The sequence below is a fragment of the Schistocerca americana genome, chromosome X, assembly GCF_021461395.2.
Source record: "Schistocerca americana isolate TAMUIC-IGC-003095 chromosome X, iqSchAmer2.1, whole genome shotgun sequence".
NCBI lineage: Eukaryota > Metazoa > Arthropoda > Insecta > Orthoptera > Acrididae > Schistocerca > Schistocerca americana.
The window spans coordinates 989342118-989358826 of NC_060130.1; the positions used below are offsets into that span (position 1 = coordinate 989342118).

The 16709-nt window shown below is 44.2% G+C and overlaps 1 protein-coding gene across 1 annotated transcript in view; it reads left to right on the forward strand.

Moving 5' to 3' along the window:
* Positions 1-16709, forward strand: part of LOC124556427 (latrophilin Cirl) — a 799014-nt gene that overhangs the window by 155294 nt on the left and 627011 nt on the right. Inside the window, exon 2 of the mRNA XM_047130383.1 lies at positions 8316-8402. Within this exon, the coding sequence (XP_046986339.1) occupies positions 8391-8402 (12 nt within the window). The 5' untranslated portion in view covers positions 8316-8390. The remainder of the gene's footprint in view (positions 1-8315; positions 8403-16709) is intronic.

Genomic DNA, 16709 nt, shown 5'->3' on the forward strand with positions numbered 1-16709 from the left:
TCTATAACGGTTCCGTTTTTACCGATTGAGGTAAGGAACCTAAATAAAAAAAAACGGCGTAAGCAGGGAATAGCGGCTGTGGACCGGTGCATAAAAAACACTATTAAGACAAAGAGTAGACTGTGGAATTACTCCAGTATAATGACGTATTCTCCAAAATGTGGCGCAATAGACCACACCAATAACCGTTCCGCAGAAAAAATAAGGTCGCATATGCAGCACATTGCCTGTTTCTATGTCGCCGATTGATAAACGGGGCGAGAACAGAGACGAGTCTCCGACGCTAAACTCGAGACTCAGAAATTCGTTTGATTCCGCTCTTCCGCCACCGCCGTGTCAGGGTAACGGGTTGCGCGGGCTGCGGTGGCGGCTGCCCGCCTTGCGCCCGTTGTCAGTCGTTTCTCCTTTTTTAGACAGACTGGTTTTGCAACTTTGCCATTGTGCATCGGCTGACGAACGGAATGTCTCCTCCGGAATTTGGATGCCCCTCCTCAGGTTTGCGCACTTACGCGATCGCTTCGTATTTGTCTTTCGAGTTAAAGGTAAACAGGCGTGAAAGAAATTTGAGAAATACCGCCCTCGTTTTTTTCTTTCTGTTACGCTTGTCCCGCTGACAGAGCAGTCAAAAGTTTTTCTGTGCGTCAGCAGAAGACTCGTTCAGATACGGCCGACGTATTTCGGCTGTAATGAAGATAAATGATGGACTGTGTTCTGCTTTCTGAATTTTAAGAAACTCTCAGAAAAGCAGCGTACGCCCAGTTTTAGTCGACGTTTGATAGAAAGTTGTTCTGATTTCCTGGATACACCCTGTCAAGACATGAAAGAAAATGCCGAGCTTACTTAACTAGGGATCGGTACTTGCCTAGCGCTGCAAAATTGTGAGATCGGTTGGCGTGCCAAAATCTTCAGTACGACTTTCAAAATTTCATTTATCTTTATTGTTTGAAGTGATACATACGGAAACCATTATTAGAAGTGCACTTACCGGGCCAAACGTGGATGTCCTAAGCAAATGACTAATACTTCCTTTCATAGTTTTAATATGTATCAGCTCTGTTGAAGAAAGAGCTTTAATATTTTTTGTTTTATATTCATAGTTGATAGTTCATACCGTGGACTATGACACACAACTTTGCACTCATCGTCGTCACGGTCGACAGAGGTGGCACAGTGCGAAAACCGTCGGTATACGGACCGTGCCATCGAAAATCGACATTGAGCATGCCGAGTTTCTGACGTCACAGCGTGGAAAAAGCACGTTGGGCAGTCTTTTCGAATGCGTAGAGCAATATCTAGCTTGTCAAATATTCTGAACGTAGACGAATGAGATGGAAGAACGCCATCTAGTCCACATGACACCATCTGTCTTCAGTTAAGTCACGAGACGTCATATTTACTTTCAGTTGAAGTCCTTATGTATAGAGCCGTCCCTAAGCACTAGCAAATTGAGGAACTCTCGAAAACCTGCCGTTAATTGTACGATTTAGTGTAATAAAATGACTGCCGCTGTGGCCGAGCGGTTCTAGGTGCTTCAGTCCGGAGCCGCGCTGCTGCTACGGTCGCAGGTTCGAATCATGCCTCGGGCATGGGTGTTCGTGATGTCCTTAGTTAGGTTAAAGTAGTTCTAAGTCTAGGGGCCGCGGGGGATTAGCCGAGCGGTCTTAGGCGTTGCAGTCATGGACTGTGCGGCTGGTACCGGCGGAGGTTCGAGTCCTCCTCGGGCATGGGTGTGTGTGTTTGTCCTTAGGATAATTTAGGTTAAGTAGTGTGTAAGCTTAGGGACTGATGACCTTAGCAGTTAAGTCCCATAAGATTTCACACACATTTGAACATTTTTTTCTAAGTGTAGGGGACTGTTGACCTCAGGTGTTAAGTCCCATAGTGCTGAGAGCCATTTGAACCATTTTGTAATAAAATGACGGGAAACGTCATATTGGTGGTTAAAGAAATATTGTAATTTGCGTATTACGAAAGTATGCCGTCTCAATGCAAAAAAATGGTTCAAATGGCTCTGAGCAGTATGGGACTCAACTGCTGAGGTCATTAGTCCCCTAGAACTTAGAACTAGTTAAACCTAACTAACCTAAGGACATCACAAACATCCATGCCCGAGGCAGGATTCGAACCTGCGACCGTAGCGGTCACGCGGTTCCAGACTGCAACGCCTTTAACCGCACGGCCACTTCGGCCGGCGTCTCAATGCAACGGCACATTGAAGAGCCATGAAAAAGGCGTTGTTCTTGGTACAATTTGTTGTAAATAAATGTCAGTTAATAACATATCTACGATTAAAACTTCCAGGAGTTGATAATATGCAAAGCATAGTCATACATTATTCATGGTCGGTGTAGTGTAATGAGTAGATACGCGTTATTGTAAAGTATTAGGAAATTTGTTACTGGTGCGTGTTCCCCTGGATCCAACCTTCGCGTTTTCTAGAGGATTCTGATACTTTTTTACTGATTTAGTAGCGGTATAAACTGTATTATTCTCTTTTATGTAAATATAAAAGCGCTCTTTGTAAATATAAAAGCTCTCTTTCTAAGGAGTCAGTTTATTAGATTGGCTTAATCTACAAGACAGCTTGCAGTAATCACATTAACATTTTTGCACTCTCTTGTTTCAAGTTTTGTATTTTATATTTTGTAAAGATTCTGATACTGAATATGAACAGTGAGCAAGGAAGAATAACCTTAGGGTTTTACTGAGAAGTGAGAATGATGCAATAATTTTTATCTTATGTGAGGAACTATTGTAAACTTGTATCGCACTATTTGTAATGAAATTTTCTTAAGCTTATGGCCTTATTGACTGTATAAGGTAGTTTCCTATCTGCCTTATAACAAGTTCATGGATACTGAAGTTTATATTTATGTATACTACAGGCAGAACAACATGACTATCATATGGAAAAGGGAGGAAACGTGCGTTTTATAAAACTAACGCAGCAATTTTACGGCAGGCCGTTTCATAAACAGTGTGATTTGCGAGCCAGATAGTCGACAACTGCCGCTTGAGAGAGCTGCGGTCGCGTATGCCACGTACCCTGTGCCCAAGTGTCATCGTTTTGGAGTCCACCCCGGTAGCTGAGTGGTCAGCGTGACGGATTGCGGTCGTACGGACTTGGTTTTGATTCCCGGCTGGGTCGGCCGGCCGGGGTGGCCGAGCGGTTCTAGGCGCTACAGTCTTGAACCACGTGACCGCTACGGTCGCAGGTTCGAATCCTGCCTCGGGCATGGATGTGTGTGATGTCCTTAGGTTAGTTAGGTTTAAGTAGTTCTAAGTTCTAGGGGACTGATGACCTCAGATATTAAGTCCCATAGTGCTCAGAGCCATTTGAACCATTTTTGAACCGGCTGGGTCGGGGATTTTCTCCGCTCAGGGACTGGGTGTTGTGCTGTCTTCATCATTATTTCATCGCCATCCGGCGCGCAGGTCCCCCAAGACCTGCACCAAGGCGGCCGAACCTACCCCGCAAGGGGCCTCCCGGCCAATAACGCCAATCGCTCATTTCCATTTTTTCCATCGTTTCGGAGCATTTGGCAGCACGCTGAACTCGGCACGCTCAACGTTGACGTTCGAAAGTACGGTACGCGTACCGACGGCTTAAGGCTCTGGACTAGAGTTCGGACGAACGGCGATTCAACCTTCCATGTTTAGGTTTTCGAAATCGCTTCGGGCGAAAGCTGGAATGGTTTTTTTGAAAGGGCGCGGCCGATTTCATTCCTCAAACTGAGCTTCTGTACAGTCTCCAATGATTTCGTTTTAGACTGTTCGTCGAGTCCTAATCTTCCTTCTTTTACCATCAAGCGATTCTGCGGTTTCCCCTGTATCGCAGAAGAAAACAGACTATCACAAGGCGCGCACTCATTATTTGTTGGTCGCAATCGGGATGGAAGCAGGTAAGGGAACTAATAATACTGGAGCGGAGCAGCCTCTGCCACACGCCGAACAGCATCCTGTTCATCCCTAGTAACATCACTCCGATAAAAAATACAAGTAATTTAAGTGCTGTATTACTTTATTAATGACTGCAAAGTCGTAGCGTCAAGCACAGGATTTGCGGTTTTGTTGTGGGTTAAGTAAACCTCTATCGGCCTGGATTTGGTATAAGAAAAAATGGTTCAAATGGCTCTGAGCACTATGGGACTTAACATCTATGGTCATCAGTCCCCTAGAACTTACAACTATTTAAACCTAACTAAGGACAGCACACAACACCCAGTCATCACCAGGCAGAGAAAATCCCTGACCCTGCCGGGAATCGAACCCGGGAACTGGTATAAGAGTTTAGAAAAACATTGGAAGCACTCGCAATGAAACACGTGTACCACATTCGTAACACTGTGGTCTTATAGCCTGACAGCGTACTTTAACAATACAGGGCTATTACAAATGATTGAAGCGATTTCATAAATTCACTGTAGCTCCATTGACATATGGTCACGACACACTACAGATACGTAGAAAAACTCATAAAGTTTTGTTCGGCTGAAGCCGCACTTCAGGTTTCTGCCGTCAGAGCGCTCGAGAGCGCAGTGAGACAAAATGGCGACAGGAGCCGAGAAAGCGTATGTCGTACTTGAAATGCACTCACATCAGTCAGTCATAACACTGCAACGACACTTCAGGACGAAGTTCGACAAAGATCCACCAACTGCTAACTCCATTCGGCGATGGTATGCGCAGTTTAAAGCTTCTGGATGCCTCTGTAAGGGGAAATCAAAGGGTCGGCCTGCAGTGAGCGAAGAAACGGTTGAACGCGTGCGGGCAAGTTTCACGCGTAGCCCGCGGAAGTCGACGAATAAAGCAAGCAGGGAGCTAAACGCACCACAGCCGACGGTTTGGAAAATCTTACGGAAAAGGCTAAAGCAGAAGCCTTAACGTTTACAATTGCTACAAGCCCTGATACCCGATGACAAAGTCAAACGCTTTGAATTTTCGGCGCGGTTGCAACAGCTCATGGAAGAGGATGCGTTCAGTGCGAAACATGTTTTCAGTGATGAAGCAACATTTTTTTCTTAATGGTGAAGTGAACAGACACAATGTGCGAATCTGGGCGGTAGAGAATCCTCACGCATTCGTGCAGCAAATTCGCAGTTCACCAAAAGTTAACGTGTTTTGTGCAATCTCACGGCTTAGAGTTTATGGCCCCTTTTTCTTCTGCGAAAAAAACGTTACAGGACACGTGTATCTGGACATGCTGGAAAATTGGCTCATGCCACAACTGGAGACCGACAGCGCCGACTTCATCTTTCAACAGGATGGTGCTCCACCGCACTTCCATCATGATGTTCGGCATTTCTTAAACAGGAGATTGGAAAACCGATGGATCGGTCGTGGTGGAGATCATGATCAACAATTCATGTCATGGCCTCCACGCTCTCCCGACTTAACCCCATGCGATTTCTTTCTGTGCGGTTATGTGAAAGATTCAGTGTTTAAACCTCCTCTGCCAAGAAACGTGCCAGAACTGCGAGCTCGCATCAACGATGCTTTCGAACTCATTGATGGGGACATGCTGCGCCGAGTGTAGGAGGAACTTGATTATCGGCTTGATGTCTGCCGAATAACTAAAGGGGCACATATCGAACATTTGTGAATGCCTAAAAAAACTTTTTGAGTTTTTGTATGTGTGTGCAAAGCATTGTGAAAATATCTCAAATAATAAAGTTATTGTAGAGCTGTGAAATCGCTTCAATCATTTGTAATAACCCTGTATTTACAATATTGACTCAGCTTGTCGCCTCGCTCACCCAGATTAGTCACAACTGGAAGGAAAAGAAAGAAAAAACTGTCGCAGGGAGAGTGTAGTGTTATTTTTGTGTTGTATATGATGATCAGCACATGGCTAGCCCTCTCGAAGGGGGCCGCCGTGCTTAACGTTCCCATCCGGATGACGCACCACCGTCAACAGAGTCACGTGTTCGCACTTCATGAGACAATGCGAAAAGGACTGGAATTGAATCCAGGACTGTTCTCTACCACTTCTCCCCTTGCCGGCCAAATATTGGCAGTGAAAATTTCATCCATCTCCAGGATTGGTTCAAATGGCTCTGAGCACTATGGGACTTAACTACTGTGGTCATCAGTCCCCTAGAACTAAGAACTACTTAAACCTAACTAACCTAAGGACATCACACACATCGATGCCCGAGGCAGGATTCGAACCTGCGACCGTAGCAGTCGCGCGGTTCATGTCTGCGCGCCTAGAACCGCTAGACCACCGCGGCCGGCATCTCCAGGATTACCTAAGAGTCGAGCTTAACAGTAAAAGCTGTACTTACATTTTTTTCCACTGGAGGTGTTTTGTTTTGTTTTTCTTTTGTTGTTCTCATTTTGTTCGTCATTGTTCGTTGTATTTGTTCAAGTTCATCGTTGATGTATTCACTCAGTTTTTTGAATTACAGAAGGCAATTATCCCTCTGACTGGACACGCTGAGGCACCGTGCCGGGTTTGACTACGGAGGCGGGCATTGTGAAGTTGGTGCGTAAACATGTAAAGGGAGTGTAATACGCGCCTGACTGGTCAGTATCGGCACGCAGCCGAACTGTTCGCCCTGACGCTTCACAAGGTGCTACTCGGGAGTTCCAGTAACCACTCAGGTTCTGGTTCACCTACCTGTTGCCAGGACGTGACACAACTTGAATAGCAGGACAGTGATTAATGGCCGTAATGGACTTTAAATTAAATTTATTTCACTACTCTTATTGGAACAGAGTGCCAGGTAAAAATTGGGTAATTAAATCAGGAAACCAGTACGGCAAGTGGGCGACGGACGCGAGCATGCTGGACACGTATATCCGCAGCCAACCCTGGCTACCTGTTTAGGGATGTTCGTAGGCATGGCTAAGCTACTGGTGGGAGAGCTTAGAGTGTCCAGCTCTTTGTACGTCATTATGATAAATCGCTAAGCTTTGGTACGGCTGACACGTTCCTGTAGCGCTAGACTAGACTATGATCTGTTAATGCCAAGAATCGACTACCAGCTTTCCACATATCACAAAGTCGTAAACATGTATTTATGTAACTAAGTAATTTCTCGTCTTTGGAATGATTGTTTAACGAAATTTCGTTGCTGTACATCTAATCAGTTTTCTTTCCTTTTTCTGGAAGCCGTACACGAATGTCAACACGCTCTGGTATTACCATCAATCACCACCCAATGAACGTCAATTTCTGCCTGGTAATGACTCCCCATACATTACGATCTTCAGCTATGTTGCCTCCGTATGTTTTTTAAAGTCATGTGCCCACCAGAACGCCGTCTCAGTTCACCAAGATTGTCCAGGCCAGTTTAACACTTCTGTTTATTTATTTTACTACCCAGTCAGCCATTCTTAAGTGGCGTAACTACAAAAACCCGTCAACCGGCTGTACGAATTAGGTGTTAATTCAGACGTATTTTATTGAGTTCTTTTGTTGGTTGGTGAACTTTATAAACGGTTTACTGAATGAAGGTACTGCCGATATACTCTAGTAACTGTCATCCCTGTCGTTTCAGGATGTGTAGACTTTTCTAGAGCTGCTGAAAATGATTTCGTTAATACGGATTCTTTTTGTCCTACTCCTCTGCCAAAGTTGTATTTCATACTGTCCTGAGGGAGTGTATTGGAATGATGTGTATATTCTTTAGTATACTAACATAGGTTAAATCACGACTGCGTTTCTCAAAATTTGTGCATGTCAGGCAGTGTGGTAATGCTCATTGCTGTGTACTCTACAATTTCGTTTACGTCTTTCAAAGTGGACTATTGTGCTATATACTTCTGTGAGCCTCCTTGTTCCTTTAGCAAATTAAAAATTTTTTTTCTGTGCAGTTAGTTACAATTTGGTAGAATATCTTATATATGCCGTGGGTTTTTAATGCCGTGCGGCTCTTACCGATACACCTCCCCAATATGTAGTCTTTGACTCTGCGTGCTTCTAGAATATTTACTTACTAGATCTGAGGACGTGTCATAAGTAATGAATCAAAGAAATTCGGTTAAAATCCCGTAGCTCTGAACTGTTCACCACTGGTCAACCTTCGCTCTACTAAAATTAATTGAAAACAACTGATAAACTTTCCCTGGCACTATTGTAGATATGTTTAAACGTACCATTGAAGGCATCTGTACAGTGTACCATACGCCGAACTTTGAAATGGATATATGACGTATTTCGATCCAAACTTAATTATACAACCTAGCTCTCTCCTCACCAATACAGTGATCTGTGCAATTAGTGAAAGGGATAACGCTGTTGCCTACAGTATAACCAGGCCTGTTGTCAAAATATGTTGAAGTCTCTGATGAAAGAACTTACATTTCAGCTTCCGATGGTGACAGAAATTATGGAACCTTTGGACATCAATCGAAGGAAACTTGTCTGAAGAGGACTGTGGCCTATGGGAGTGTCGGTAAGTCGTCGTTCCCTTTATCTCAACGCATTTTGGGCTGCCGCTGCCGTCTAGCGTGTATAAGTACCTGTCGTTACAGATATTCGAATAAGCGAGGCTAGTAAAACGATCCGTCGAGCTATTCGTCAAATAGATTGTCTAATTTCTGAAATACCTGGGAATGCACGGCATTAACAGTACAGTCAATATTAAATTAGCTTCGGCTGCGTGTACAGAAATTGTCTACTCTTAGACTAACGTGCAGAAATGTGTAAAGGGAATCAGTCAGCCGAGACGCGATTCACAGGGCTCGTTGCCTTACCTGAAACATATATACCCCTCATCGCTAGCTCGACGTACAGAGAGATTTTTGGGCGGGCTAAGTGTTTCCCTAGCTCTGTTCCCTCTACAGATTTACGTTTCATCAAAATTAGTGTGTTCAAAATGTTAAAACGTTTGTGAATTCCTAAGGGACCAAACTGCCGAGATCATCGGTCCCTACACTTACACGCTACTTAAACTAACTGAACCTAACTTACGCTAAGGACAACACACACACACCCATACCCGAGGGAGGACTCGAACCTCCGGCGGGAGGGGCCGCACAATCCGTGACATGGCGCCTCAAACCTCGTGGCCACTACGCGCGCTAAAATTAGTGTGTTTCATCAATGGATAGCGCTCATTTGTATCATTCTTTAACCACATACTAGTGTAATAAGGCACGAATTTGCGTATATGCTGTACCTGACAAACTTGATTGCGATAAAAAGTAAAGCTTAAAATAAAAGTGGGAAGCGAGACCAATCACACCCGACATAACGTGTCATGTCCTGCCGTTGTTAGGTTGTAAGCAAGAAATGATGACAGGTACTTCATCCAATGTATGCCATATTTTGTTTTGTTAGAGACATAAGAGTGTTGGTTTAGTAGTTGACTGAAATGAGGTTCCCTCGCTACGGCACTTTATTATTGTCTTGCTGAAACCGGATATATTGTCTACCAGCACATACCCAATTTTTATAAGCAGCTGGTACATCCTTGAATTCAATAGCAAGCCTAGTATAACTGACAGTCTAATAGATGCAGCTTCCAGTCACTCACAGAATCCCAAAGAAGCTAAAATCATACACACAAAGTACGTAATACGGCCCACGAAACACGTCTGCTTGTGAAAAAAAAAAAAAAAAAAAAAAAAAAAGAAGACGTAGACAGTATAAAGCATAACACTGAAACACTGACTCAAAAAGCTAGACATAAAATCCGATCTTTTTAAAATAAAGAAAGTAGGCAGTAAAAGGAATGTCAATCTAACCAACAACGACAATATTAACAAAAACATCCAGGCAGACCAATTCAAACGTTGAAGACGAAGAGGAAAAAAAAGAGCTAGATAGCTATACAATATTTTGGCAGAACGGTCTAAGGCGCTGCAGTCATGGGCTGTGCGGCTGGTCCCGGCGGAGGTTCGAGTCCTCCCTCGGGCATGGGTGTGTGTGTTTGTCCTTAGGATAATTTAGGTTAAGTAGTGTGTAAGCTTAGGGACTGATGACCTTAGCAGTTAAGTTCCATAAGATTTCACACACATTTGAACATTTTTTGCAGAAAGATCGGTTTTGTTGAGGAGGTTGCATGGCGAGCACAAGCCCCAATAGTCGCTTCCTTCTTTGGCAATAAGTGGTCCCCAGAAAATGAGGCGGCCATGAAGTAAGCAATACCAAGAGGCACGGCCTCTGAAATTCTGTCGCAGCTGTCCGTCGCGTGTACTTTGAACATTTATCACTGAATTTAATGTTAATTCCCGTACGGTGATGGCTATAGTGTAGTTGTGGATAACACACTCGGAACACAACAGATATTATTGGAACGCTGTTCTACCCTTGTTGCCTCGATTACAAGCGAAAATGCTCATTGAGCTATGGTGGCTGAAGATTTTCTCTCTACACGATAACAAATGGGACCGGAACTTCAAGGCACGATTAGACATCTAAACGTCCGGGACAGGTTCATTCACGATAGGTGACAAAGTCCCCCTGTAATTCTTGCTCTTCTGTAACCATTCTGTGTAAAGTAGTGAAAAAATGCATTCAAAAAAATTTAAAACTTGGATCAATTCAGTATTTATTTATTTGGAGGTTGGTGCAATACACTATACCTCTTTTAGATGCAGGCGCTACATATAGTTGGCGCTGGAAGTATAAAGCGAACTCCGTGTAGCCGTGCGCCAAGCTGCCTCGTGCGGGCAGGAGGAGCGGTCGACGTGTGGTGAGCCGGCGCGCCGGACGGAAGTGACCGGAAGAGGAGGGCTGTCCCCTTCACGTGGGCACGCTTAACGACCCTTACTTTATGGCGGCGACAGAGGAAGCAGGCGCACCTGCCGAGATTGTTGCGTCCCTGGCGGCCGAAGGCGCACTTCACAGCTGCCAGCTTCCCTCACTGTAGTCGTTCCGTTGGGCGAACGTACTTGAACAACATCGTCAAAAAGACTATAGGTCAGACGGTATTGTCTACCGATATCGAATCATATAGCTTGATTACTAATCCAATTTGCTGGTAACCAGTGGTGTTGATTGGATTCCAGCCGTGAGTTTACTAACAGATGTGGCTGTTGTTGCCGGTTGTTCCGCGTAGTGCTGGCTCCGTATAAAGATGCCTGGCTGCTGTCTCAGCATGCGAAGGGGTCCACGGAAAACGAAGAAAGCCTGTATTTGAGCTACCCCCCTCCCCTTGTGCTTTCTGAAGGCCGAATTGGCAGTAAGTTTTCGATATGAAGTGGAGTACCGGGTAAATATTTAGCCACAATGCCACCCCCACCCTCTCCTTCCCTCCTTGGTACCCCTTGCATTCCTCTCGGTTTTTATCATCATCATTCCGACACACAGTTGTTGGTGATTCGTTCTTGAGAAAATGGTACAGGTTTTGGATCCTAAAAAAGTCCGCTTATTTTTCGATAAATGGAAGCCAATTTTAGTTGGCTATTCCAGCCTACCTGCCGTTACACACTCGTTGTTCCCTTTCTCGTATATCTCTTCTTTGTGTCTTGTCCTAAAGCAGGATGCTGCACGGATGGGAACATTGAATTTAACTATCTTACAGCCGGCCGTGTGGCCGAGCGGTCCTAGGCGCTTCAGTCCGGAACCGCGCTGCTGCTGCGGTCGCAGATTCGAATCCTGCCTCGGGCATGGATGTGTGTGATGTCCTTAGGTTAGGTCAGGTTTAAGTAGTTCTAGGTCTAGGGGACTGACGACCTCAGATGTTAAGTCCCATAGTGCTCAGAGCCATTTGAGCCATTTGAACCATTTGAATTATCTTACACGTCGGTTTCCATTGGTAATAATCATTACTGATAGCCTTCTGCTCTGTAATCATACTCGACAGAATACTACGTGTTGCAGCGTTTAACTGAACTATGCGATCAGCAGCTTCATTAAACTTTCCGAAACAACAGACACCATCTTCATATAGGTAAGGGTTACCGACCAATGATCTTCAGTGCGAATGCACTCACATTGCTCAAACTCTTACGAGAATCGGTAGATTGACTGCCCCGAGTAAGGAGTATAGTGGGCAATGTAGTGTGTGGACAGTAAGTTGGAAATGTGGGTCTCACGGGGAGCGTGCCAGAGGTAAGTTCCCGCAGTCGCATTATCTTCTGTGTCCTCAATGGCTCAGTCGGATAGAGCGTCTGACGAGATTCCGGGTTCGAGTCCCTGTCAGGGCACACATTTTCAACTTTCCCCGTTGGCATTTATAAACGCCTGTAATCAGCTAGGTCTGGATTTCATTTTAATTTCATTCATTAAACTTTGGTCCATTTCGCGCGATCAACTCGTATTTCAGGGAGCTTTTTCAATCGTAGACGAATCGTTTTAAAGTCAGTCTTGTGACTGAACCTTACAGCCATTCAATACGGTAGCGACCCTGTCGACTGACTACTACTCGTCGCGACTCTAAACAAACCGATTGTTGGGGCCAGAGACACAGTTCTGCTTATTCTCACAGCTCGCCAACGCTCTTGTTGCCCGCTTGGCTCGTATGATCACATCAAGCTGTGAGAACAACCACCTTACACCACAAAGTCATTTCAGTGGAAGGAGGTAGGTATATATTAGTTCTCTCTCTCCCTTAACTTTTTTTTGTATTTTTTCATTCTAAAGTTGAGGAGTTTCTAACCAGTGATCAATCTGGCAGTTAACTCAGTGTTCTGATGACGATTTTCATCGGCAAGATAATAATTATTCAGAAAATTAAAGATTGTGTACGCAGCTGGTGCTGAGTGTGACTGCGTCATACACTAAGCAACTTAAGCTTTTTTAGCTGTACAAATATATGTCACACATAAAAATTTCTTTACAAACATGTCATTGTACTGCTATTTCCATTAAAATCCAGTACTCAGTTGAAAATGTGATGTCCTCTCGGAATTAGTCTTAGCAGATGAACTGCGTTCTATACGTTTTTAAAAACAAGAGAAGTGAGTTGTTACATTATTTTTCTCTCTTGAGTGAGAAATTTCTTGGACCGTGACCAGCGCAGTTCTAGCAAATCTTACACAGTTTCTCTTGAATTCTTTCCAAATGACTCGAGACGAGCAAGTTCTGCAGTTTTCTCGCGAATGAGTTTCGAATTACTTTAAACAACTTCCTTTTCATTTATGGATCGCCGCACTTATCCAGTACTCGATATGCACGAGCATAAAATCAATGCGAGCGGAAAGCTTAAATTCGCCCTCCTCCTTGCATTTTTCTGCATTTTTCTATAATTGCACGCAATCCTAGACGGCCATGTGAAGACGAACAAGCGTGAATGTCAAGCAGATTATGCTGAGAAGTATAAACTTAACCTTCTTAGTTAACTATATCTTACTTTTAACAAGGTGTTTAAATGGTACCGTCTATAAGTACTTGGCTGAGAAAATGTACAGAATGTAAAACGATACTCTCAAATGTAGTTTCCAGGAACATATTAATCGTTAAGTGAAAGGCGTGTAGTCGATTACAGTTTACAAATACCATTGTAGCCCCTAAAGATTGCTCCCTTACGCGCTTCGAAGATGTCTTGCAGCACAGTGGTAAACTGATCGGAAAGTACTTTTCTGCTGTCGAGATAAAGTCTTTAGGAATTTCATAGACACCTTGGAAACATCAGCAGTAGTTATGTTAGTGACGAAGTTGATTGCCCCACTACTTCGTTGCGACTAAATAGTGGCACAGTTCTAAAATACTACAGTCGTAACCGATTCAGTTATCGTTCCATTGCATGACTGGTCACCGGAAGAGCGATTTAACGTGGAATTTTATCCGTAGGAAAGGCAGATGCCGGGCCCATATTTATTGTGATAATCTTTGTGTGGACTTCAGTCCGAAGACAGGTTTGATCCATCCCTCCACGCCTGCGTATCCTGTTCATCTCTGTGTAACTACTGCAACCTACAACTATTTGTACCTGGTTACTTGTCCAGGCCTAGTCATTACCAAATTGACTACTCCTGGATGTCTCGGGATGTGTCCGGTCAACTTATTACGTCTTTCAGTCAAGTAGTTCCATGAATTTCTTTTCTCCCCAGTTTGATTCAGTACTATTCCGTTAGTAGGTAGCTCTACCTGTCGAAACTTCGACATTATTCTGTAGTACGCTTTAAAAGCTTCTGTTGTCTTCGTCTTTAGTGTTTGCCCCCCAGTTTCTCTTCCGTACAAGTCTACATTCCTCACAAATATTTTCAGGAAAGACGTCCGAACACTTACGTACTAGCTCGTGCTGAAAAGCAATGCCTCCGAATTTTTTTTGTGTGGAAACTCTTGCAGCTTCTTAAATAAAAGAACCGTTATTAGCATTCTGTTCGTTTATTCGTCTTGTCTACATATTAGCAGCTGTGTGCCGCTAGAGGGCTCCGAATTGTAGCATGTAACATGGTGGTGTGTAACATAACTACGCCGATCCTTGAGAAACAGCGTGCTATAAGAGAGTTTCGAATTCGAAGAGTTAGCCCAGCCACGCAGCTCCTTCTCCTTCGACATGACAATGCCACACCACACACGAGCGCTGTTACATCTGCAACAATACGACACCTTGGGTTCACTCATCGATCATCCTCGATTTCATCTGTTTCCAAAATTTGAAGAACACCTTCGAGGACTTCTCTTTGATGCTGATGAAGCGGCGCAAGTAGAGGTGAGGTTCTGGCTACGTCAGAGTCAAACATTCTACAGTGACGGAATCAATAAGCAGGTCTGTCGGGGGAAATGTGTCCGTCGCCAGGGTGAATATGTTGAGAGTAAAATTAACTAGACAAAAGTAAAGATGTGGAATGTTAATAACGTTTGTTTCGCCTAAAAAGCCTTAAGAGCTTTCACATAAATTCGGGGGCACTACTTTTCAGGACGCCCTCTTATAGTTACGTTGCATGTTACAATATTTGGAAGCGTAATTCGCGCGCGGAAGAGGTCTTTCCAAAACCCTAGTTTGCCACGTTCATTTGTGTTGTTCATCAAACTTGGTTAGAATTCTAGTTGCAAAATTCCGAGGGCCGGCGTTCCAGAAGTTAAGAAACGTTCCACTACGTCTTCCAGTGACCACGATCATAAAAATAAGAGAAATTTGGCCTCATACATAGTCACAAAAATTCTTTCTTTGCGCGTAACATTGCGAATGGAATATGAAGACGGACGGAGGAGAGGAGGACAATACTGGTACACTATACAACCTACGGTGACTTGGGAGGGGTGAGACAGAGACAGAGACGGGGGTGGGGGGAGGGAAGAGAGAGAGAGAGAGAGAGAGAGAGAGAGAGAGAGAGAGAGAGAGAGATGTGACATTTGAACGTGGTGATATTTGAACTATTACAAGTCCTCTCCGACCTAATTCTGGTCCAAAATGTGTCTACCGAGGTTTACAAAAAAGAAAGGAAAAAAATCCTGGCTTACCTGCACATTTAAATTTTCCAGTACCTGTGAACATCGTCACTCAAAACTCCTTGAGAACAGGGCACAGAAGCTTATAAACTCTGCTGTCTATTGTTCCGACCACAGAGGTAACGCGGTATCCCGTAGCACTCAATCATTTTAGTGTTAGATTTATCGTGCCTTTCTTTCCTTGACATCCTAAAATGACGCGAGTCATTTCAAAGATGACAGTTTTTTTTGTGTCGTTGTGTTAGCGATTTATCAGCATCATAAATGCAGGATGGGAATCGTTTAAGATAATAATTTGCACTCAATACAGTTTGCTGTATGCTAAAGTGCTTTAAAAATTAATACTATCTGTGCCCTCGTAATAGACACCTCCACGGGCAATTTATAGTATTTTCGAGCTTGTGCTGTCTTACTTATGAATGCACATCGGGTGCCATTTGTGGCCCCGTCCGTTCAAAGTACTTCAGGTACATCATGCGTGTCCTTGCTGTGTCGCCTGGACATGATCTGAAGCTTGTCACGTGTATCATTCCTATTCTTTTTTTGTTTTAATGTTATTTGTGTGAGGGAATTGTGACAAAAATGGTCGAAGTACCCCTTGCTGAAACTGTTCTATTTCAGGGTAATGTAAGACAGGTATTATGTTTTGTCACGGACTTGGTATAGGCTACGGCCAGACCCCGGAGTGTCTTCTTTTGTAACAGGCTCCAGCTCCTCAATAAATTCTTGTCACCCGCTCGTCAAGCCCCGCTGGGAGTTTCGTGTTTCCTCATAACCCGCTGAGGTTCCTCTTCCTCCGCACTGGCTGCAATTTTTCGCGAGATTCCCGTTTCAGACAGAACACATTCCGCTCCGTAACTGTTGTGTCCCTCTTTACAAGACTACAGAAACGAGCTTCACCTCATTGGTGCGTTTGCCGCTGACGTGTTAGCCACTAATGGATTTCGGTGAGTGTGCCGTGTTAGGGTGTGGGTGTCTAAGAGGTTGGACACCACCGCCCCGACATTCCTGAAAAGGACAGAAATAACTCGCAGTCTTCACCGAGGAGCTGTCCTGACAATACCGCAGCGCACCAGTTGTGTGTCGAAGGTACCCACGTCAGCAGTCCGCAAGCCACCTAATGGAGTGTGACGGAGGGAACTTCTCACACTATTGTCGTTTCCACTTCTTTTCTGTTCCTCTGGGAGGGAAGCCACTGTAATCATGCCTCGTATGAGTTCGAATTTCTGTGATTTTTGTCGTTTCGGGCATTTCGCGAGGTGTAATGTGTTGCGTCACTATTCTACATGTTGGATTCGTGTCGGGATGAGTACAGATAGGTTACATTTAGAGAATTAAAACGTACTACTTTTGCAGTCACGTAATTAGGTTCAACGAAAAGCGCATAACAAAGAACCAAATTCACATCTTGGGAGCT